The 25,486-nt window shown below is 35.3% G+C and overlaps 4 protein-coding genes across 5 annotated transcripts; all 4 read left to right on the top strand.

The window, feature by feature from the left end:
- Positions 1 to 587: 587 nt before the first annotated feature.
- On the top strand, positions 588 to 3,146 carry LOC116713986 (uncharacterized). Its single transcript, XM_032554276.1, has 5 exons — positions 588 to 642; positions 759 to 1,085; positions 1,812 to 1,988; positions 2,064 to 2,107; positions 2,181 to 3,146. The coding sequence occupies exons 1-5, from the start codon at positions 600 to 602 to the stop codon at positions 2,304 to 2,306; spliced, it is 717 nt and encodes a 238-aa protein (XP_032410167.1). The 5' UTR covers positions 588 to 599; the 3' UTR covers positions 2,307 to 3,146.
- A 5,253-nt stretch (positions 3,147 to 8,399) lies between these two features.
- On the top strand, positions 8,400 to 11,058 carry LOC116714098 (uncharacterized). The gene is made up of 6 exons (XM_032554417.1): positions 8,400 to 8,468; positions 8,599 to 8,928; positions 9,020 to 9,361; positions 9,467 to 9,592; positions 9,681 to 9,718; positions 10,050 to 11,058. Exons 1-6 carry the CDS (start codon positions 8,426 to 8,428, stop codon positions 10,173 to 10,175), a joined length of 1,005 nt encoding a protein of 334 aa, XP_032410308.1. The 5' UTR covers positions 8,400 to 8,425; the 3' UTR covers positions 10,176 to 11,058.
- A 4,762-nt stretch (positions 11,059 to 15,820) lies between these two features.
- Positions 15,821 to 17,909, top strand: LOC116714097 (uncharacterized). Of its 2 annotated transcripts, none has more exons than XM_032554415.1 (6): positions 15,821 to 15,900; positions 16,039 to 16,371; positions 16,467 to 16,808; positions 16,901 to 17,026; positions 17,109 to 17,143; positions 17,225 to 17,909. In XM_032554415.1, exons 1-6 carry the CDS (start codon positions 15,828 to 15,830, stop codon positions 17,351 to 17,353), a joined length of 1,038 nt encoding a protein of 345 aa, XP_032410306.1. In that variant the 5' UTR covers positions 15,821 to 15,827; the 3' UTR covers positions 17,354 to 17,909. The 2 variants fall into 2 exon arrangements, with proteins under 2 accessions (XP_032410306.1, XP_032410307.1); XM_032554416.1 differs by having other exon boundaries at positions 15,829 to 15,900; positions 16,000 to 16,371.
- Positions 17,910 to 22,988: 5,079 nt separating this feature from the next.
- Positions 22,989 to 25,082, top strand: LOC116714053 (uncharacterized). Its single transcript, XM_032554357.1, has 6 exons — positions 22,989 to 23,052; positions 23,196 to 23,525; positions 24,008 to 24,361; positions 24,529 to 24,657; positions 24,756 to 24,802; positions 24,890 to 25,082. Exons 1-6 carry the CDS (start codon positions 23,010 to 23,012, stop codon positions 25,016 to 25,018), a joined length of 1,032 nt encoding a protein of 343 aa, XP_032410248.1. The 5' UTR covers positions 22,989 to 23,009; the 3' UTR covers positions 25,019 to 25,082.
- The last annotated feature ends 404 nt before the right edge of the window (positions 25,083 to 25,486 follow it).

Genomic DNA, 25,486 nt, shown 5'->3' on the forward strand with positions numbered 1-25,486 from the left:
GTTTAAAGTCAGAATTCTGAGATTAAAGTCAGAATTCTGAGTTTAAAGCCAGAATTCTGAGATTAAAGTCAGAATTCTGAGTTTAAAGTGAGAATTCTGACTTTAATCTCAGAATTCTTTTCTTTTTTTTTTCCGTGGCCCTAAGTCCTCTTCCGTACAGGTCTCTGCAGTTTCTCAAAATTTTTTAATGGAGTAGATGTGGTGGTGGTTAAAGGTTGTTAGGGAAATGCATTTGTTGTGATGGAGTGGTTGGTGCCAATTAATAGATTTTTTAAATCAATATAAGTACAGGGTTTATTCTTTCAGATTTTTAAAAATTGATATAGAATGCAGTACAAATGACACAGAAATATGACTACAAATACCAGTACTACTACTACAGATAATAATAATCTTCATCTTGTACTATTTTTTTTGTCAAATCATTACTTACATGGCTATTGTAATTTCAATAGGAATATATAGCATTTTTCTAAAGAGATCTTGTGGCAGGAAACGGCCTTTTATTATAGGTCATGTGCGTTTTTACTCTTGCCACACCACACCTCCTTTCGTCTCTTAAAAGGATAATCAGGACACGCAAGCAGGCCAGTTTCGAGATGCGTCTGCTGCTGGTCACACTGATTCTCCTTCACCAGGGTTGTAAGTTATATTAACTGAGATTTATATTAAGTAGCAAAATTAGATGTTCGTTTCAATAATTTTCCTACTGAATGATTTTTATTGTAGATTACTTCTTTTTTTGTTACTTTACTCAGATGCCTTGGTTCCAGCGGTCTCCGTTCAGCTTGGTGAACCTGTAACTTTTACATGTGGTACTATGGAGAACTTTCAGACCAGCACGTGGCTTCAATGGTACAAGCAAAGTAAAGGAGATACTCTGAAATTAATCGTAATGCAGCCAAAAAATGTTGATCCCAGTTACGGACCAGAATTTGCTACTTCAAGATTCAGAGCAACAAATGATGGAATAATTAGAAATCTAACAATCCTGAGGACAATTCAACAAGATGAAGGAATGTATCACTGTGCTCTCATAGGCTGGACTGAATCTACATGGACTGGGACTTATTTGATGGTAAAAGGTAGATATATAGTCTCTGGTTTGAATCATTTTAATACCCTAACGATACAAAAACACTGTAAGTATTGAGTTAAAGCAGTTGGACTTCTGTTGTTTTACCAACATGAGAACTATGGTATTCTGAGTGTGTTGCTGTTTTTTTCCTGTATCTGAAAATTGAATATTTTATCAATTTCTTATTTTCATTTTATTTAATTTTTCTTAACTACAGTATTATTATAGCTTTGCAGTGTTGCTATGCCCTCGTATAAAACTTTTCTTTTAATGTTTTTTGTCCATTTCAATGGGTTACAAGGATCGGCACAGCCTATTTTTTGTTTAGTATTTTTCATTTTTTGATTTTTGAAATTATTTCCATTTGTACTGAATAACTTGCTTTGGCGAATCTTATTACAAATTAGCTGATATTTACATTAATCAAAACTTACCTGGATAATTAGCAACTATTTAAGTTGTAACATGTAGTATTGATATTAAGCATGTAGTTTTTGTAATGATGAGGTTTTCTGCGCATGTGGTGAAAGTGTTTAAAAAATAATCTAATGAAGGATGTAACTTACAAGCATTTAGCTGTAGTCTGATGACTTGACCATAATTTTATCAAGGTTAAGTTTAGTCTTGATTTTTAAGATTCCATCATACTGTACAGTCCTGGTAACAAGGAAAATGTGAAAAAACCTTTTCAATATTTTATCAAAGTTAATTGTTTGTTATTGCTTTCATACAGGAAACACAGAGGGGATATTAAACAGCACTATTGTTCAGAAGTCAGTACTGTCAGAATCCAGTTCACGGTCACTGGAAGTTGTCATATTTCTTCTGTGCACTGTCTTGGCTATAAGCCTGACGGTTATTGTTGTCCTTATATGCATAATCATCAAAAAGAAAAGTGACTCCTGTCAAGGTACTATATAATACATATTCAGTTTGCAGCAAGAGCAGTTTTCTTTCTATAACCATAGTTTATTTTATGATCCAGATGGTGTTGAGCTGCATAAACACTGCATTCAGGAAAGACTAAAGGTAAAGCATAAAATATTTACTTACTTTCTTAACACTATTTTGATAACATTTCCTTGCTCAATCATTTTTATAGGGACATGAGAGCAAATGGATCTACACTGCTGTCATTTTCACTGTGATGAAACAGGAGAGTGGACCAATAAACTCATCAGCTCAAAGAGAGAAGATTTATACTGCTATAAAAGCCTTTGGGTTATAGCTGCCATGTAACATGTTTCACATGCATTGAATAATGTCACAATGTAAGACAGTATGTACTGTTTTTTTGAAGAAAGTGTCTATGACTGTAAATACAATATATATAATTTAACATTTCATCATGTACAGATTATATGCCAGTGTCTCACTGATTTCAATTTTCTTTGATTTACTATTGGATTCATTCATAGTGTCACCAGACTGCTGGATCCTTAAAGTAGGTCATCAACAAGATTCTTAAATTTAACAATCAAAGTTCAGATCAATTAGTTTTGGATGATTGAGTCATGCTTGATTTCATATGTTATGTGAAACTTGAGGAATTGTATTTTAAATATTGTGTTTGGTCATTAAGCAGCATAACGTACACAAAGGATGCATGTTATGCTGTGAAAATGTATGTTTTTTGCAACAATTTTATTCTTCTACTGACATTTTTTTTCATCTTTTGTTCCTCTGCTCACCATCCCATCAGAAATCTGTTTCTCAATACTAAAACATACATTTAGTATTGTTAATAGTTCGTGTTAAGTTTAGTTTTCTAAGGTATTTTGAATTATAAGCTGCTTGAAACATGAATTTCCTGAGCAGATCCTTCAATGACCAATTAAAGCTAATTGTTCATCTGGGTGCAGCTTGCATATTTTTGTGTTTTGATGTTTTTTGTGTTTTCGATATATACAGTATGTATGTGTGCATGCGTGCGGGGGTGTGCGTGTATGTGTGCTCATTTTGTACATGCACATACTGAGACCTCAAGCAATGACCAACCAACAGAAAACGTGATGTGGTTTGTTTCAGACACTGTTTATTAAAGACAAGTTCTTATCAGTTTTGATCATATAGTTGTTTTTTTTTTTTACCAAGGAAATAACAGGATGCACTAGGGAACAGGTGTCAAACTCCAGTCCTGGAGGGCCACTGCTCTGCTACTTTTAGATGTGACTCTGCACCACACCTGAATAGAATAATTAGGTCATTAGCAAGACTCTGGAGAATTTATCTACACAAGAAGGAGATAATTAAGCCATTTCATTTCCATTTTTTTTTTCTCCCAAGAGTTTTTGCGGCGCTAGTGGCTCGTATTTTTTGTACAGTAGGCAGACAGGAAGGAGGGTGAGGAGAGGGGGGAAGACATGCGGTAAAGGTCGTCAGGACCGGGAGTCGAACCCGCGACGTCCGCGTCAAGGACTAAGGCCTCCAAACGTGGGGCGTGCTAACCCCCTGCGCCACCACAGCCATTTCATTTCAGTGTTTTGTGCCTGTGGCACATCTAAAATTAGATTCCTAAATTTAACAATCAAGGTTTGGATCAAGATGAATGTGTCATGCTTGATTTGATATGTTATGTGAAATTTTCTGGAGCTACATTTTAAATATTGTACTGGATGATGAAGTGGGATGTAAAGGAAGTAGAGAAAGTGACCTGTTGTACAGGAAAAAAAAAGATTTATCTTAGCTTGTAATCCCTAAAGTTTTAATTTCAAGCAACTCAGTGAAACAAAGTAAACCTGTTTTTCTTTGGGATTTTTTGGATTTTCATAGATTTTGTTATCTTTTATTTTGGATACGCCAGTACTTTGATATTTTGATTATTAATTACTATTGATTATTTTATCTTGTAGCTAATCTTAACTGCATTTGTTTTTTTTCTACTGCTATTTTGTTTATATTCTGAATTTATTTGACTTTTTCTTCCTTTTCTCACCACCATATCAGTCCTCAGTTTCTTGAAGTTGCTTTAATCAAGGATTTTCCTAAATAATTATACAATATATTATGCTTTTCTTGAAAAATGAATAAAGCTTGTTCATTTGGGTGCTGCTTTTTTGAGTTCCTTTCTACACTTGTAGACTTTTTTATTTATGTGAGATGAGTACAGCTGCAAATGAAACCAGCTGACAGGACCAAGTACATATATATAAACTTTACTATTCTAATTTAAGAAGATAGACCTGTCCATGGCACTTACAAATGAAAATCTACGTCTCTGAACTATTACATCCCTACACACCCATCAGGGCCTTGAGGCCTAGTGATTTGTCATCCATAGCAAAATGTAAAACTAAAGGATGATTTTAAATACACTAATTAGTTCATGTTTTCTACCATATTCTATTTTTACTGCAGAATTATTTTGATATTTTAATATTTTTACTACATGAAGAAAAGCATAATACCAAAAGCATTAAACCAGTGGTTCCCAAAGTGTGGGGTGCGCCCCCTATGGGGGGTGCAGTGCCATTGCAGGGGGGGCGCTGGAAGCGGTATGGATTAATGAAAAAAACAAAACAAACTAACAAAAAAAAAAAACAGTTACACAAAAGTGTTTCACTGTAAAGATGGTTTGTAGTGTGTTTTGTTGCAGCCTTAAGTGTGAAATAAACTTCAGTGGAGTTTGAAAACAAAATATGTATATACTGTAGGTTTATGTCTGACTGAATGATGTCTGTGCCCAGTTGATTTTTTTTTTCTTTTTTCAGGGGGGTTTTATTGTAATCCATAGGGAGGCCCAGAAAATCTTTGGGAACCTCTGGGGGGCCCAGAAGAAAATCTTTGGGAACCACTGCATTAAACAATCTGTTCAAATGTATACACCACATTTTTTCTTTAACTGCAGAAAGAAACAGATTTTCTAAACTATAATCATTTACCAAAAAAATTACTTTCTAATCACTTCACAAGATGACTACTCATCTGAGAGTGAGGGTCTGTTTCTGTGGCTCTTTCTTTTTCTCACTACAGCAGTCAGCTTAACAGGAAATAAAACACGTGTTCGCAGAAGTCCAACTTCAGTTTCAATGGCCTGCTACAAGCAACAAAAAGTTGGAGCCAGTAATGTAGAATGAGTCAAAGTAAAATGAACCCAACTTAACTTGTATATATATTTTAAACAAATGTGTGGTCTTCCTTTCCGATTTTAAGGGTGTGTGCTCATTTTGTACGTGCACATAGTGCATTTCTGAGACTGCAAGCAACAGCCAACAAACAGGAAACGTGAGGTGTGACTTTGCAGTGGGACAAACACCCTTCAGTCACACAAGTGTTGTGGTTTGTTTCAGAAACTGTTTATTAAAAACAAGTTCTTGTCACCTTTGGCCATCGAGTTTTGTATCATGGAAATAACACAGGCTGTTCTGAAACATTGGAAATTGCAGCAGATAAAACCTTCTGTTAAAAAACAAAGCAAAGTTTTATGGCTTTATTATTTACTCATAAGGAGAGATTTAAAGTGCATAATAAAGATTTTCCATGTTCTTATAATTTGACCTAAGATAAAACATGTATTGTCAAGTAATTTATAGAATAGAATTACTTTATCAGACAACTTGACTTCATATTTATGAATGGAACATTTCTACAAAATTATTTATTATTATAGGGGCTATTACAGTAATTATAATTCCTCCATGATATTTTCACATGTCTACTGTTAATCACATTCAGATGTAATGGGTGTGACTACGACACAGGGGTGCAACTACATATTTTTGAGGTGGATGCAAACATCTCACCAGCACCCCCCCCCCCTGACATAAACTTGTACAAGTCAGCCAAAGAGTCGCTTCTGTTAGCATGTGTCTGCAGGTCTGAGGCTTTTTGTTAGCAGGTTTTCTATAGGAAGCCTTATCCAAACTGGCAACCCACATTAATAAAATGCTGAAATAATATTGACCACAAAACACTGTATTTATAAAGGATATCAACATTTTTCCTACACAATCCTAACAAACGTTTTTAATGTTCTCTTCACAATATTTATTTATCTACTATTAATCTATTTGTATGATTTGTTCTTTAAATTGCCATATATATTATTTTTCGGTCTCAGAAAATGATTGAAGGATGAAGAGACTGATGTCTGGTTCTTTAGGTTCTGACGGCTCTGTGGTTCCTCTCCTGATCCATTCTGTCTGATATCAAACCCACTGGGTGCCACTGAATGTCACATTTATTTTAATGCCCCTATTAAACTTCACTGTGATTGTTTAGCCTGTGTCCCACTACCATCTGTATTTTTGCCAGAGGTTTTATTTCTAAGGATGGTGTTTTATCGGGTGAACATTTTAAAAAGACACTGGTTGACAGCAGCTCACTGCGGCTGTGTAGTGTCCATCTCTAGGTAACCATGACAACAGCATCAGTTTGTGGGGTCCTATTTAGGTCCCGCAATGACAATTTAGCTGACCCTTATATTTCCCGTGTTTTGTTTTGGTTATTATTATTACACTTATTGTTGAGATGTGTGTGATAGGTGTCTCTATCATACATTTATAGCAATACTGAATAAATCGCGTCCCGTATTGGACAACAACAACCGCCTGTCATTTTAGGCTAGCTTAAGCTAACTTGAATATTTACAACTCTCTTGTTGATACACTGACATTACTTACCTACTGTCTTTCAACCACTTTGAAAAGCTTTTCTTCACCTCTCCAACATCTTTATCCTTCCCCCTCTTCCATTTTCTGTTTTGTGCCCCAGAGTTTTTTCTGCACCCCATCTTTAGCTCCCTGTTGTCGAGGCATTACTACAAATTTAAAAGAAAAAAAACGCGGCTCAGCGAGTTCTCAAAGGGATGCTGCCCAAGCTACCTGTATGGGAAGGGAGAACGGCTGGCAGGGAGGGGAGCGCCTAATCAGTGCTGTTCCTCTGTTATTGACCATTTCATACACAATCAGCTGTTAAGCACATAAAATGCTGACTAGAAAAAAAAATTTCCCACATCGATTTTGCGCCCCCTCTAGTGCAGCGCCCCTATGCGTTGCATACACTGCATAGCCACCTTTTGCGCCACTGCTACAACAAAACCTTTTCTATGACTCAACTTCTCTGCAGTCAGCAGCTAAGTTAGCATATTTACTGAGCCTAGAAAAGTTTTAATATGACTTAAACATTTTCACCTTTGCCCATGTTACAATAACAAACTTCAGCCCATCTTATTGGAAGTTTATACAGGAGTAATAGATGACTGTAAAGAAAAAAAAAAAACAACAACTAGTATCTGTTATCCTTTTATTAACAATGAAAAAAGTTAGTTGGTACCACTGTTACCTTGCAGCAAGAAGGGCCTGGCTGGGCCTTTCTGTATTGACTTTGCATGTTCTCCTCATACATGAGTGGGTTCTGTCTGAGTAATGTGGCTTCCTCCGATAGTGCAGTAAAAAAGTGATCTTTAGATTAATAGGTCTCTCTAAACTGCCCTTAAGACTAAATCTATGTGCATGGTTGTTTACTATTTGTGTTTTAGTGGGTGTATTTCCTCTTACCCAATGACTGGAGACAGACACCTCACTTTTACCCCCACAACTATGCAAGGAGAAGCAGAGGAGATGAAGAAGTCAATAGCATCTGCCAGACATATGTAGTTTAACAGAAACTTGACATTGCAATGTAATACCTTAAAATTGTGACTCTGCCTCTTTAAGGAGTTCCTACTCTTTCAAACCCTCCATCTTCAGCACATCATCACAATAATGTTCATCAAGTATGCCGTTTACAACCCTTCTTAGGAGCTATGAACTGACAAGTAGTGCGTATAAGTAGTTTGTTATTTCTTGCTGCCACTAGTCTGAAGAAGCTGAGCTGGGGAGGCGTCGGGGAAGCTGCTTTGTGAGGCAAAGCTTGGCTGGAAATTGCAGCTCCAAGGAGAAGCTTTGTGAAATTAGGCCTTGCTTGGTGACAGCAAGCGTTTAGGCACCCCTGAGTGGTTGCCACTGAGGATTCAAGTATTACTAAACATGAGTGAGGGTAGTGAGTTCAACACTCCTGAGGTGTTCAGCTTCAATCCTCAAGAGCTATCATCCTAGATTTTTTACATGCATCTCTTCTCCAATTGACCTCAATCAAATGAATTGCCAGGCCTCTGCAGGGCTTCATATATACTGGTGAAGGAATTCACCATAAAGAAAGTATACACATTTGTTTCAAGTGTTAAGGTTGGAAAAAAGATTTACATTATTTCCACTGTGGTTGTAGTACAGTGAAACCTCATGATTAAAAAGGCCAATCAGATTGTTGTGAAGTTGTTCACTCCCACTCTGCAACTTTATATTAGGAGGGTCCATCTTACGATCGCCTCTTAGTTGTATGTTGCCGCTATAGTGGATTATTACAAAAATGCTTTTCCTATTTTATGCAGTGCTCACGTTCAATTTTGCATGTAAGTATATTCACAAACAGAAAATGTACAATAATAATTAGCTCTGAAGGCATTTTTCTTATGCATATTTGTCTCTGTGTTACATTGAGTTGTTTTAAATAATAAACTGAATTGTGGGTTTTATTTTCAGTTTGCACAGAAAATAATTTTGAGGTAAAAACTGTGACTGCTGGACAAAATGTGAACCTAAGCTGTCCTCTCCAGACCTCTGCTCTCTACCAAGAAACTCTGTACTGGATCCGACTGGTTTCTGGAAACTGGCCAGAATTTCTTGGAGCAACATTTAACTTTGAGTATTATGAAGAGTCAAAGATTCCTCGAATTCAAACCAAACAAGAGGAAGGAGAATTTCTTCTTCATATTAATGACGCTAAGCGAAACGACACTGGACTTTACTACTGTGTTAAAATCAGACAACTTGACTTCATATTTATGAATGGAACATTTCTACAAATTAGAGGTAAATGCAATAACGTATTTTGAAAATCATACTTTTACTTGTGAGTAATAATCTTCTGGTTGTGAGAGTAAAACTTTTATTTTTTTTCCAGGAAAAGAATCAGATGTAACTGTTTTTCTGGAGGATTCTCCATCTTTTGCTATTCAGTCAGAGACCCAAGAGACTCTGCAGTGTTCAGTTCTCTCTTACTCTGAGAGGAAAACATGTCCAGCAGATAACAGGGTGTACTGGTTCAAAGCTGGATCAGATTATTCTCATCCCAATTTACTCTATTTACAAGAAAACAGTGGCGATGAGTGTGAAAGGATTCCTGAAACTCCTTCTGCACAAAAATGTTTCTACAACTTTTCGGAGACCTCTGATGCTGGGATTTATAGCTGCGCTGTGGCTGCATGTGGACAGATATTATTTGGAAACGGAGCAAAACGTCTTGGTATCTAGGGAACTTTTCTAAATCACAATTATGATGGAAATATTACTGGAATTTAATTTTCAAGATATTTTATTCTTCTTTTAATATTTTTTTTTAATTTTCCAGGTCCCAACTCAGAGGATTTTTCCAAAATATTACTTCCTTCCTTGTGCTCGGCTTTGGTCATAAGTCTTGTTGTAATATGGTGGCTCATTTATAAAATCAAGAAGAAAAAATGTGGCTGTTGCAATGGTAATGTAAGTTTCATTTATGCATTTATCAAAACTATTTTCAATAGGTTTGACATTCTTATTACTACTTTTCTTCACTGTACAAACAGGTCCGGCAACAAGTCCTGGTGATTATCAAAGTCAACAGGTAAGGCAGAAAAAAAATAATTTAGTTTGCCATTTTTACTTAATAGAATATAGAATAGAATACAAGTACTTTATTCATCCCAGCAGGGAAATTACTTCGCAGTTACAGCATAGAGACAAGACACAATAACAACTACCACTGAGTAGTAGTTGTAGATAAAATAAAAATAAAAAATAAAATATAAAATGCTATAAATTGTAAAAATATGAAATGCTGTTAATATAAAAAGCCTTGCAAAGATTTTAAAAAAATGCAGGTATGTATATGTAAATATATGTACAGCAAGTGTGCTGGTTAGGATTATAATCTAAGTTTTTTATTGTCTTCCCAGAGAGAACAGAATTTGGTTTATTCTGCACCAACATTTAACAAGAACAAAGCTAAAAAAGGAGAAAGAAGGAACGTTAAAACGGGTCAAGAGGAGACGGTCTACACTGATGTTAAAACATTTCGATAGATTTACTTTGCTCTAAAGTGATGAATTAGTTGTTGCTTCTCATTCTTAAGACCAGTAATATAGATATTACTTATGTGTATTCCTTACACTAAGTTTTAAGCAAGTGTGTTTAGGCTGATGTCTTATTTTTAACCTCAGATTAACAGATTTTTTTTTATGAAGGTCAAGCTTACAATTCAATTATGTGAATTTCATTTGTTACCAATTTTATATTCATTGCAACAGAAGTTGAAGAAAAAGCAGATTCAGGTAAAAACTATCTAATTTTATTGCTGCCTTCAGAAAGAAAAGTGTTTTTTTATTGATTTGTCTTAGTTTGTCTCTTTTTTTAAAAATTTTCTTTCCGCAATGTGCAGTTTTCACGTGATGTTCCTTATTGGATGTAATTCATTTTGTTTATTTCATAACAACAGAATTTGTTGTTTTAAAGTGTGTCATAACTTTTAGGATATATATAAAAAAATTAAAGAAAATATAATAAAAGTACAGCTTGGATGAAGATTTACTACTTAATTGTCTTGCTGAAACATGTGATGCATTTGCTGGGTTAAGATTTTCGATTAATGCTTTTCATAGTTTTATTAGACCCAGTTTAGCATATACATGGAACATAAAAAGTTAAATGTTAAACCACTTGTTGTTAAATATAACCTTTATTTGTGGCAATTTGTTAAATTTAACTTTCTTTTAGTTCACAAAGGCAAAGAGTGAAAACATTGAGGTGATGTCTTAACATAAAGATCTGTTTATATCAATAACAACATGACTTTGAAACATATTAACAGATGCTAGATGCTTTATGTTGATGACACATGGCACATAAGAATATTGTACTTTAATGTAAAGAATATGCTGAAATAATTCAAAAACAAATCTTCTCTGCCATGTTTTTTTTGCTTTGACTGCTTACAAATATCTTAACCTGACTTTGATTTGTTTCTTTTGACCTGATTTATTTTAAAACAAATAATGTGTTACAGTGTAAAATAGAGATGATATTAATATTTATGATGTTTATCACAATCAGGAAGAGTTTGTGTTTTCTAAACTGACCAAAATCTTAGGGTACTAAACTCTGATAAATAACAAAAAGAAACTTCTTACAAGATTAAAATCAAATTTAATAAATCTTATTTAGACTTTCTGAAGTCAGAAATTCATGTGACTTATCAGAGAACACACTTTGATTATAAAAACCTTTCATTATCAAAGAAAGATTCTTTCATAATATATTCTGCATATTTTGTGACTATGCTGGGAAAGATGATTTGGCTGCAAAGTGGTATAAAGGTTGATGTAGTAAATATTCATTCATACATTTTTGATATGTGCATAACCAGATGAAGGTTTACTAAGCGTAGAAGGAAATGCAGACGTCTACAATCATAAACATAAACATCATAAAGAACAGTATTGAATGTATATCAAATAAATTAAATTCAGTATGAATGATAATCTTGCTAGAAAATTCCCTGCATAATTATTGTACATAATTTGCATACAGTGGATCTCACAACTTTTCATCTCACAAAATAACAAACTTGTGATCCAGATTATTATCCCAAGTCAATAAAACACTGGAATAATGACAACTAGAAAAAGCATCAAAAGATAAGGTATTGCCATTATACTGTATATTTGTATGTTTTCAATCTATGCTGGGATTTCACCATTTTGCTTTTTAAGTTTGAATTCTCCAATAATGTCATACTGCCTAAGAAGATAGTTGACCTGAGTCTAGTTGTATCTGAGAGTAATGAGAAATTCTTATGACTGCTAGGATGCAAGACACTTTATTGCAACGGTGTCAAACTCCAGTCCTCAAGGGCAGGTGTAATGCAACTTTTAGATGTGCCTCTGCTGCACCACACCTGAATGGAATAATTAGATAATTGGCAAGGCTCTGGAGAACTTATTTACACAAGGAGGAGGTAATTAAGCCATTTCATTTTGTACCTGGGGCACATCTAAAAACTGCAGGACATCGGGCCTAGAGGACTGGAGTTTGAGACCTGTGCTTTATTGCATATGCCATAGACTTGTTAACCCAAGTTCACTAATCCTCTCTAATCACAGCTAAATGTAGAAAATATATTAGTTAACTAAATCAAGACTTGAAACTTGAAACTTTTGGACTGTTTTACTCTAGATATCCTTGGATGTTATATGCTAGATATATACAGTACATGTCTATTAAACCCAATCATATTCATAGGGTGCAAGATATCAACACTCACCAATAACCGGCATGCTTTCTACAGGACGGAGATGCTTCTAACTCTAAAGCATATGATGATGTTCAGGAGGATTTTCTTCTGCCTGCAACATATGCCATATTGTGAAAAGTATTGGGTTGTCCCTCCAAATCACTGATTCATCTATCTGGATCACTCAAATCCTTTCATCCCTGACACTCATTTTTTGAGCTTCCTGCAACATGGCAGAAGCTACAGTCTACTGAAAACCCAGACAAAAGACTGATCTACAGTTTCAATGCTAGAGACATACAGTAGCTGCACTTAACACAACCATCTTGTGACATACTGAACATGCTGTACCTACTGAATGTGTTTTAATTATTTGTTTATTGTACTTTAACCAGGACCTTGAGCCCTCCATCCAACTTTGTTTTACCTATACAATGAAAATAAATACATTCATTCACTCATTCCATGGACAGAGGTGTATAAAATCAAGTATGTACCATACAGACTACTTCTACAAACAATGGTGAAATAACAATTTGCTCCCAGAAGCTTAGTGATTTCTAGTGAAGCGACGTTATAAGATGCCACCTGTATAAAAAGTTGTCAAAAGATTCCTCAGCAGTGACATTTTTAACCGTTAACTGCAGTGTTGTATAGTAACGAAGTAAAAATACTTCACTACTTTACTTAAGTATATTTTGGAGTACTTCATACTTTCCTTGAGTATGAAAATTTTTGATAACTTTCACTTTTACTTCACTATATTTCCGAACTTAATTCCATACTTTTACTCCGATACATTTTCAATGTGTGGTTTAGTTACTCGTTACAAAAATGCAAGAGAGAGAAACGCAAGTGTTTTGACCCCACCTACTGATTAGCAAGTAGCAAGTAGGCTACCGAACAAAGTCGGTATCCTACTTGCCTGGGCTTGTTCATCACCACCAATAGGATACACCTGTTTCGCTTCTCCCATTAAACACAAAGAAAGTCTCGCAATCAGCAGCAGCCACATGGAGGAGGAGACGGAGACCACAACGACTGCAACTACGTCGGACACGGCTCCAGGGGAACCACCAGCTGGTGATGAGAGCCCATGGCCTTATTTAAACACAATACACTCTTTCGTGGGTGTTAAAGATTCGTCGTACCGCATGCAGTGTATGTTATTCCTGCCCGAAGATGTGGAAATTCTATCTTACAAAAACTCCCCGTCCAACTTGAAGAAACACATCGAGGTAACGTCTTATGAAATGGTTATAATCCTCCTGTTTCAGTAACTAGGCTATAGCTTGGTCACTAGGCACTACTGTATTGTGAAATCTTGACCATAAATGAACTTTGTTTTGCATTGTTTCAGTTCCACACTTGGTGTATTTAGCTTAGGCCTAATGTTGACTGTAGCAGGCTACCTAGACTCCTCTGTTCAAGGGGGGGCAGAAGCCATAGCGATAGCAATTTAGACTAAATTTAACGAATATAGGAAAGGAATGCAAGTTCAAAACCAGGTTTACAAAAAAGGTCTCCCTCTTCAGATGCCAATAAGCTGCATTTCCCTCCCAATTCTTTTTTTCTTTTGCATAATGACCAGTTGTGTGCACCACCTACTGACTGTAGCATTGACTGATTCACTGATTTGTGAAGTAGAGTAATCGTAACAGCTCTTTTTCTTCATGTTGGCCGCATTTTCTGTACTATTTATTTTTCTCATTTTCAGCACTGACCTTACTTGAAGGGAAAACTTAAGGCTTACAAAAACTTTGTATTTTCTGTCCTGGAGGGTATACTAAGAAGCTGGTTCAGTTGTAAAGCAGGTTAAGTTAACCTTGTGCTATAGGTAAAGCACCTAATTTTCTTAACTAAATGATGCCTGCAGGTATATCTATTAGCAGGTTTAATTTTGCCTGCACTTGGTTGTGTACATTATTTTAAGTGTATTTGACAAGTTTACCAAAATATAAAAAATGTCATTCAAACTGCATTTGCTTTGTTTTACTTTTTACTTGTACTTTTCATTACATTACTTGAGTACATCCATTTTTACAGCAATTTCCATACTTAAGTACAAGAAGTTTCAGATACTTTAAGACTTTAACTCAAGTAACGTTTCAGTCAGTGACTTGGACTTTTACCAAAGTCATATTTTGGAGAGGTACCTATACTTTTACTTGACTCTGAGATTTCAGTACTTTATACAACACTGGTTAACTGTCAGAGCTCTAACAAAGTGAAAGTAATAAGGAACAACAACAAGTCAGACACAAAGTGGTAAGCCACATAAAATCACTCACCACTGGAATCTATGCAGCAGAGAAAAGAAAATGAAAATAGAACAATCAAGATGCAACCAAATATTTTTTTTTTTATTACAGCAGCAAAATGCAAACTATTTACAATAGAAAAAAATACACACTGACAACACATAAGTAGATGAAAGTCACTAGTAGAAAAACAACTTTAATCAGGAAGGATGTGATCTATTAACAGATGAGGGCTGACACTGGATAGTCAAAATGATGCAGGATCAAGTTTGGTCCCATTTTAATTGGATCACATTCTGACCTGTTTGCCTGAACCAGCAAGCAAACTGACATCTGATTGGCTGCTTCAACCAGTAGGCACACATGTTTGCTATGACTCCGAGGTCAATATTTTTGGTGGAAGTTTGGTCAAAAAATCTCTAAGTTCACGAGCCAGTGGGCGGGGCCTATGACAGCCTCCTCCATGCAGAACCACAGTGACATTATGTCCTCATTTATATGGAGTTTTAAAAAATGAGAATTAATTAAAGTTTTTTAGTTACTGTGAATGGTGACTCTTCATTCTCTATAGGCTGTGAATAAGATGTAAACACAGACTAAAGTAAATGACAAGAACTCCCTCTGTCAATTTTTTTTCATTTAAAACTAATGGGCACTGCTGTAACACTGTAACACTGCTGTATCACATCAACCGTTGATTTTATGAAAGCAGATTCCACTACCTTTCTTTTTTACTCAGACATACCCCTCTTTATTTCAAATCTCCATCTTCTTTTCCATTAAAAGACTATCTCAAAATGAAAAGTCTGTTATCTGTTTTGGATATTTGGAAACTTGACCACATGTTCTTCATAGATATTAGAACCATATCTTATATTACAACAAGGAGCAAACATCCTCATTTTGCGTCACAGGAAATCTGTTTTTCGGATTAACATGTTGGGCAAAATAGAATGTAGATGTTTTGTTTATCAAACATAAACGTTTTCATTGGTAGTAAAGTGTGCGCAATTTCTTTCTTGTGTTACGGGTGGAAAAAAGGGGTTTATAGATTTCCATTGTGGTTGTTGTAAAGTGACACCTCACAATACAAAAGACCAATCAAACTGTTCTGAAATTGTCCACTCCCACTCTGCAGCATTATATTAGGAGGGTCCATCTTCCTATGATCGTCTCTTAGTTTGATGAAGCCGCTAATGTGGGTTAATATGAAAATGCAATTCTTGTTTTATGCATTACTCACGCTCACATTTGGATGTAAGTATATATGCAAATGTGAAATATATATCCTTTTTATAGCTTTACATATAACTGTATTATTATTTTTAATTGTGCTAAATTCTGTTTTTATTGTAGTCTGTTAAAGTGAGATTTGTTTCATGGATTTATTTCCAGTTTGCAGTGACCAATTGAAGATTGAGGTAAAGACTGTGACTGCTGGACAAAATGTGACCCTAAACTGTCCTCGCCAGACCTCCGCTCTCTACCGAGAAACTTTTTACTGGATCCAACTTGTTTCTGGAAACTGGCCTGAATTTCTTGGAGCAACAGCTAATTTCAAGACTGACGATGTTTCCAAGATTCCTCATGTTCAGACCAAACAAGAGGAAGGAGAATTTCATCTTCATATTAATGAAGCTAAGCGAAACGACACTGGACTTTACTACTGTATTAAAGTCAGACAACTTGACTTCATATTTATGAAAGGAACACTTTTGAAAATTAAAGGTAAAAAAATCTATTAATGACACGTAAGTGCATATTCGTAGTTATTCCTTTTTTTTTTACCAGTGAAAGTAAACCATATCTTTTTTTATCTCCAGGTCAGGAATCAGAAATCATTGACATCATTCAGGATCCTCCATCTGGCTCACTCAATGCAGAAAACTCAGACACTCTGCAGTGTTCAGTTCTCTCAGACTCTGAGAAGAAATCATGTCCAGCTGATAACAGGGTGTACTGGTTCAAAGCTGGATCAGATAATTCTCCTCCCAGTTTACTTTATCTACAAGGAATCAGTGGAGATGAGTGTGAAAGCAGTCCTAAAGCTCCGTCGGCACAGAAATGTTTCTACAATTTTTCAGAGAACTCTGACAGTGGGATTTATCACTGCGCTGTGGCTGCATGTGGACAGATATTATTTGGAAACGGAGCAAAACTTGGGGGTACAGAACATTTCAAAATAATGATGATGGACAGGCTACTGGAATACAATTTTCAAAATGCATTTTTTCTTCTTTTATTTTTTCCTTCCTAGGTGCCAACTCTATGGATTTTTCCAAAATATTTCTTCCTTTATTGTGCTCGGCTTTAGTTATAAGTCTTGTTGTAATATCTTGGCTCATTTATAAAATCAAGAAGAAAAAGTGTGGCTGTTGCAATGGTAATGCGCGTTTCATTCATCAGTTCATCAAAGAGTTTTCAACAGGTTCGAGATTCTTATATTTTTCACTATATGCAAACAGGTCCGGCAACAAGTGGTGGTGACAACCCAAGTCAGGTAAAAGGCAAAATATTCCTGTAAACTTGCATTTTTTATGAAGTTATAGAATATTCTTTGATCTTTTTGTTGTTATCCCAGAGTGAAGAAAACCATTTGGTTTATTCTGCACCAACATTCAACAAGAACAAAGCTAAAAAAGGAGAAAGAAGGAACGTAAGAACAGCGCAGGAGGAGACGGTCTACACTGACGTTAAAACATTTCGATAGATTTATAAGTTGTTGCTTCTCATTCTTAAAACCAATAGTACAAATATTCATGAATAAATCTGTATTTTGTGTAATTCATACACTAAGTTTCATGCAAGCTGATGTACTGTAGGTTGATTGTTTATTTTACTTAGGATTTTTAAAATGAAGTCCTAAATTGAATTTTCTTTTGTAAAGAAAATTTTATTGAGTGCATCAGAAGTTATAGAAACAACAGATTCATATATATGAAAAAAAATATCAAATTTTGCAGCTGCATTTAGGAGTAATTTTTTTGTCTTGTATGTTTCCCCCTCTGTTTTTCATAAAACATCTAAATTACTTGAAAACTGACTTGGCCTCATCTCCAAATTCCTCTTAAATAAATGTGGTTTTTCAGTTCTCACAATTCGCATTGAACTGTGACATCGTGTCATTTTATTGACTCTATTCTTGTCATAAATTTTTTTCTTTTACCTTGCTTTCGGTAGTTCATTTGTTTTCATTATCCATTCATCCTTTCCTATATAGTCAGATGAGTTTTACTAGTGAGTTTGTTAATTGAAGTATTTTACTGTACGGCTGAATTCTTTTTGTTAATAAACTCTTGTATTTTGGAGAGTTGTTTGTGTTTATTCCATTCTTGTGTAGTGTCAATGTCTTTGTGTATGGGAGGGGGGAACGGCTGGCAGGGAGGGAGGCGCCTAATCAGTGCTGTTCCTCTGTTATTGATCATTTCATACAAAATCAGCTGTTAAGTACATAAAATGCTGACTAGAAAAAAAAATTCCCCACATCGATTTTGCGCCCCCTCTAGTGCAGCGCCCCTATGCATAGCCACCTTTTGCGCCACTGCTACCACAGAACCTTTTCTATGACTCAACTTCTCTGCAGTCAGCAGCTAAGTTAGCATATTTACTGAGCCTAGAAAAGTTTTAATATGACTTAAACATTTTCACCTTTGCCCATGTTACAATAACAAACTTCAGCCCATCTTATTGGAAGTTTATACAGGAGTAATACATGACTGTAAAAAAAACCCCAAAAAACAACTAGTACGTGTTACCTTTTATTAACAATGAAAAAAGTTAGTTGGTACCACTGTTACCTTACAGCAAGAAGGGCCTGGCTGGGCCTTTCTGTATTGACTTTGCATGTTCTCCTCATACATGAGTGGGTTCTGTCTGAGTAATGTGGCTTCCTCCAATAGTGCAGTCAAAACGTGATCTTTAGATTAATAGGTCTCTTTAAACTGCCCTAAGACTAAATCTGTGTGCATGGTTGTTTACTATGTGTGTTTTAGTGGGTGTATTTCCTCTTACCCAATGACTGGAGACAGACACCTCACTTTTACCCCCACAACTATAAAAGGAGAAGCAGAGGAGATGAAGAGGTCAATAGCATCTGCCAGACATAAGTAACAGAAACTTGACATTGCAATGTAATACCTTAAAATTGTGACTCTGCCTCTTTAAGGAGTTCCTACTCTTTCAAACTCTCCACCTTCAGCACATCATCACAACAATGTTCATCAAGTATGCCGTTTACAACCCTTCTTAGGAGCTATGAACTGACAAGTAGTTCGTATAAGAAGTTTGTTATTTCTTGCTGCCACTTCTGAAGAAGCTGAGCTGGGGAGGCGTCGGGGAAGCTGCTCTGTGAGGCAAAGCTTGGCTGGAGACTCCAGCTCCAAGGAGAAGCTTTGTGAAATTAGGCCTTGCTTGTGACAGCAAGCGTTTAGGCACCCCTGAGTGGTTACCACGGAGGATTCAAGTATTCCTAAACATAAGTGAGGGTTTTTTTTCCAGGAACACCTCAGGCGTTCAATACGCCTGAGGTGTTCAGCTTCAGTCCTCAAGAGCTATCATCCTGGATTTTTTACATGCATCTCTTCTCCAATTGACCTCAGTCAAATGAATGGTTATATTTTTTATGAAGTTATAGAATATTCTTTGATCTTTTTATTGTTATCCCAGAGTGAAGAAAACCATTTGGTTTATTCTGCACCAACATTCAACAAGAACAAAGCTAAAAAAGGAGAAAGAAGGAATGTAAGAACAGCGCAGGAGGAGACGGTCTACACTGACGTCCAAACATTTCGATAGATTTATAAGTTGTTGCTTCTCATTCTTAAAACCAATAGTACAAATATTCATGAATAAATCTGTATTTTGTGTAATTTATACACTAAGTTTCATGCAAGCTGGTGTAGGTCGATTGTTTATTTTAAAATGAAGTCCTAAATTGAATTTTCTTTTGTAAAGAAAATTTATTGAGTGCATCAGAAGTTATAGAAACAACAGATTCATATATATATATATATATATATATATATATATATATATATATATATATATATATATATATATATATATATATATATATATATGTAATCTAATTTTGCAGCTGCCCTTAGGAGTAATTTTTTTGTCTTGTATGTTTCCCCCTCTGTTTTTCACAAAACATCTAAATTAATTGAAAACTGACTTGGCCTCATCTCCAAATTCCTCTTAAATAAATCTAGTTTTTCAGTTCTCACAATTCGTATTGAACTGTGACATCATGTCATTTTATTGACTCTATTCTTGTACATTTTTTTCTTTTACCTTGCTTTCAGTAGTTCGTTCGTTTTCATTATCCTTTCATCCTTTCCTATATAGTCAGATGAGTTTTACTAGTGAGTTTGTTAATTGAAGTATTTAACTGTACGGCTGAATTCTTTTTGTTAATAAACTCTTGTATTTTGGAGAGTTGTTTGTGTTTATTCCATTCTTGTGTAGTGTCAATGTCTTTGCGTTCAAAAACCATCCATGCTGGAACTTATTTAGGTACCTAATTATTTACCTAATAGATGCCTCCATCTATTATTTTAATGCCTGAACTTTATCAGGTAGGGATTAATACACAATAACTGAGACTGAACTATTTGGCTACTATTTTCATGATGACGCTGACGTGGTAAATATTAACTAAATTATTAGTGTTGTTAATAATTTTCCTAAGCAATTATTTATAATTATTCAAGCCAAAACCAGACCTATTGTTGCACAACACCCTTAAACAATTAACAAGCTAGAGAGGAGATGTGGGTGCTGCTTAACTTTTGAAAATAACATAGTTTTTGATTTCTCAGCATTCAAAACCAGTTTAAGCTGTCAGGCTGGGGTGAACAGTGTCGAATGCAGATTACAGAAGTTTAAATGATTTAGAAACTTGATGAGAGTTGTTTGTGTTTATTCCATATATGGAACCATGTCTCAAACCGTAGAGGTTGGAGAAGAAGATTGACTCCTTTTTCAAGATAAAGCCTGTAAGTGAAACTGAAAGCAGTCAGGAAAAAATATGACAGTTATAGCCTGTTTATTTTTTAGATATTGTACCTATTTGCTATGAAATACCTTTTCCCATTCTCTTGCTTGTTTTGGCAAGACTGTAGCTGGAGACATCAATTTTAGAGAGGCCATGTCACAGTTCAGAGGATAGCAGTAAAATGAGTATAAGTTTTGATATAAAACTGGTTTATTAGATTTAGATGCAGTGTGTGTGTGGATGTGTGTCTGCATGTATGGAGGAAAGGTGTTTGTGGGATTGCATGGACTTCTTCGGCTGAAAGTTTTATGCTTTATACACAGTCCATGAGCATGAGGACACCCAAGTGCTCAAAGAATCATTGGCTGAATCACTAAACAAACAGGACCAACTTCCTTTCCATGCTAGCCAAGCAAATATTCAGTGCAGAGAAGCACAGTGAATAAAGAAAAGTTATTATCAGATCACTGCATTGTGGTCATTGTGAAATATGGGCAGAATATTAATTCAAATGAATGTAAATAAAAGACTATTATGCATATTTGCTGTAAATTGGGAAAATCTGACTTACAATGACACAGAATGTTTCAACATCTCCAAAAACATCTTTGGCAGGTTGGTTTATGTAGCTAGCTCACATGACATTTACTGCTGAACTGGCAGCAATAAGAACAGCTAACTTTAAACAAAGAGACAGGTCTTCAGTTTATTCTTAAATGCGAGGAGAGAGTAAGATCAGCATAATAACCTTCTGCTCTGCGTCTAAGACAATCAGGCTTACAACCAAGTTTATATTCAGATAAGTTTCACCCACATACCACAGTAGATGTATTGACGAGTAAACCAGGTCCCAGATGACCTGGTTTTTATCGTACCCCTGTGCTCAAAGCAGCAAACTTATCTGACCTACTACCCTCTTAAGATGTCACTTCATCTTCAATATTCTTCTCAGTAGAATCTACAACGTTGTTCTCTTTACTTACACAACCCAACGGTTCCCACACAGATAAATATAGTTAAACATACCTACCAGCATACATATTTTCATCAGCACTACAATATCAGATTTGTAGAAGATGTTGCTGGAGTGTTATTTATAAAGAAAGCCATTTGTTTTCATATGGCACAAAATCACAGCCCAGATATTCAACAATATAGCAGAAGTTTAGAGAACATATAAACATATTTCCTCTTAAAGGTTCCTTCAGCTCTGCAGCAATAAATACCTTTGAAGTTCAAAATTCCCATATAGTATTTTTAAAATTATAACAACTTGCATTGTTAAAATCTATAGACAATCAATAGACAACAACAAACAGATGAGCCCTTTCAGGAGGTGTTAATGCTACAATTATAATTTTTTCAGTAAACTATACAGTATCTATTATAAAGTTCACACTTTGTACCTCAAAATCATTATATTTGCAAATAACATTTCAGTCAGACTACGCTGGTCAATAAAGCATCCAAAAAAGACAGACTTTGCCACAACTTTTAAAAAATAAAATAAAATATGCATCTTAAAAAGAGCAGAAACCAGATGGAGATAGCAAGGAGTTTTCTTTAGACAGAAATTCAAATAAGTTGTTCTAAGCATTCATTCATGTCTTAGAACTGCTGCTTATTCATTAAGTCTTGGCCGTATATATACAGGCTTTCTTTAAGTGTAATCAGTTAGCGAGAGTTAGGGGGAAGACACTGTGCTTTGAAAAGACAGGAAATGGCCTTGGACTGTGAGCTTTTATGTAGCCAATCAAATGCTTTCATAGCCACACCTCCTACTGTCAGTAATAAGAAGAGTAGCTTCGGTGTGGACAGTGTGTAAAGATGACTCTGTTCTGGTTTACACTGCTTCTCCTTCATCAAAGGTGTAAGTTAAATGTACAAGACTTGATATAATCATTTGTAATGCAGTTGAAAACCTGCTGGGACAGGCCATGTTAATATACTTTGTCATTTTTTTTTAAATTGTGGGAATTTTTGATACGTTGATTTAAATATTAACAGTTTACACTTTTCATATAATGCGGATGCATTGATTCCAGGGACCATCGTTCAGCTTGGAGTCACTAAATGAAAAGATTTTCAGGTCAAAATCTAACAAAAAGAGCCCATTTGAAAACAATACATTTCTAATTATTGTATTGACCATCAGCATGACAGTTGAATGATTATTATAAAATCATGAGATACTGTAAAAAATGATTAATTATTTATTATTATTAGACTATAATGAAGAGAAAGACTTCTGCTGCAGGAAATGGCCTTAGGAAATGGCATTTTGAGATAACCAATCAGATGGTCTCGTAACCACTCCTCCTTCTGTCACTGGAATAAAACCTTGTGTTTCAGTGAAAACAGCTTAAAGATGAAACTTTTATGGCTCGCACTGATCCTCCTGCACCAAGGACGTAAGTTAGATAACATATAAAACCTCTGAGTGTTTGTAGAATGAAACCTAACTATCCTCATAATTAATTTTTTTCTGCAGGTTGTGTCTTATTTGTTTGTTCTGAATAACATGTTAATACGTGTTTTATTCTTCATATTGCAGATGCCTTGGTTCCAGTGACCATCGTTCAGCTCGGAGACACTGTAACTTTGAAATGCTCTTTTCCAGAAAAAAAGACGAGCAGCAGTAGTGAACTTCACTGGTACAAACAAAGTGCAGGAAATGCACTGGAATTAATTTTGAAGCTGATGGAAAATACCAGGCCTACTTATGGACCTGAATTTTTGGGCTCAAGACTGACTGCAACATATACAAAGAAAATTAGCAATCTGACGATTGTTAAGACGACTGAAGGAGATGAAGGCATGTATCACTGCGCTGTGATTGACTGGAACAAGAACATTTGGCAAGGGACCTATTTGCTAATACAAGGTATTTTAATTATTAAAATTACTTCAACAAGACAAAACCTTGCTTAACATAAAACATCTTAACATATAAAATCTTAACATATAATCCAGTACAAAACACAGCTTGTCACATAGTTACATATGGTTTCATGTCATTTCATTTCAAAGATATCAAGAGTTTTTGGTCTATTCATAATTACTTTAATGCACTAAGTCTTAGCTTTATGCTGAGAAAGGAAACAGGTAAGGAATAGTTCTTTCACACTTTTACGGATATTTATCAGCAATGTAAACACATTTTGTGAGAAATTGTTTTCTATCAATGTAAATAAGTTCATGTTAAATTAAGTCTATCATGTCCAGTGTAAGGTAATTCAGCCGCATTCATTCAGTGAGAAAAATATACACCAAGGTTTTGAACATTAGATCCTACTGCATTTTCTTCTCCTCTTAATCATCCAAAATTAATTTACAGTGTCTAACAAAGAATTGTATTATGCACAGGAAACACTGTGGTGTCTTCAAATTACACAGTTGTTCAGACGTCAACAATATCAAAACCAGTTCATCCAGGAGGCCCAGTGACTCTTCAGTGTTCGGTCCTCTCTAGCTCTGACAGCAAGAAATGTTCAGGAGATCTGAATTTGTTCTGGGTAAGAGCCGGAGACAAATCTCTTCCAAACTTCATCTACACTGACGGAAACAGAGAAAACAAATGTGAAGAGAAACTGGACTCTCAGCAGAGATGTGTGTATAACTTCTCTAAGACGGTCAATGCCTCTGATGCGACTTTCTACTGTGCTGTGGCCACATGTGGAGAGATATATTTTGGAAATGGAACCAATATTGATATTAAAGGTAACTGGATAATTTGATTTCTTTATACCATATCTGGTATACCATACCAGATGAACCATTCAATGTAAAATATTACTTTTCTTTTTAAAAAATAATCAGAACGTTAAAAAACATGTCCGTTTTACTAACTTGTAGTTGTTTTGTTTTTTATTTTAATGATGTTTCAGAATCCAGCTTGTGGTCCCAGGATGCTAGAAAAGTCATTATTCTTCTCTCTGCTGCTCTGGCAATAAGTCTGGTTGTGATCGCTCTTCTTATTTACTTCAGCCTGAAAAATAAATGTGTTCACTGTACAGGTAAGAAAGCAGTTTTGAAGCAGTTACTGTAGTTTACTTAATCAAAATAAAATTGCTGAATCAATATTAATTAATTTCTGTTTTATTTTGTATTCCAGCTGATTCAGAGTTGCAGAAAAACATCAGCAGACAGAAACCTCAAGAGGTAAAAATTCCCAAGACGGTTTTATTAGGTCAAATATTTGATTAGGTTTTAAAACTGAGTGAATTATAACATTCTTTGTTTTCTAAGAGATGTAAGGATGGATGGATTTACTCTGCAGCCATCTTTACTACAATAAAGTCTGACTGGGCAGGACTGAAGAAAGAAGCAGAGAAAGAGAGGATCTACGCCGCTGTTGAAGCTTTTGGATTAAATTGAGGAAATTGTTTGCTTTAACCTTAAACTAAATAAAGGAATAAATAAAGACTTCTTTTTTGCAATGGATTACTCAAATCTATTTCGTTTTTCAATAATGTTTTTTTCCTGTTTTATTAGGCCCGAGCAGCAAAGCGCTGTGAAGGCCTATTGTATCTGTACTGTTTCTTCTTATTATTAGGCCCGAGCAGCAAAGCGCTGCGAAGGCCTATTGTATCTGTGCTGTTTATTATTATTAGGCCCGAGCAGCAAAGCGCTGCGAAGGCCTATTGTATCTGTACTGTTTATTATTATTATTCTTCCCACCTCTTCGTGTGCCTTTTTGGGGGCTTTATCATATTCAAAAACTCACCAAACTTGGCGGTCGCAACTAGAAAAATTAAAAATTTTGAATTTTAAGGTTGTTGCAAAAATCGCAAAAAAAATTGCTCAACGGCGGCAACTAGCAATTTTCTGTTAACACAATGGTAT

This window comes from Xiphophorus hellerii, chromosome 23, assembly GCF_003331165.1.
Source record: "Xiphophorus hellerii strain 12219 chromosome 23, Xiphophorus_hellerii-4.1, whole genome shotgun sequence".
Lineage (NCBI taxonomy): Eukaryota > Metazoa > Chordata > Actinopteri > Cyprinodontiformes > Poeciliidae > Xiphophorus > Xiphophorus hellerii.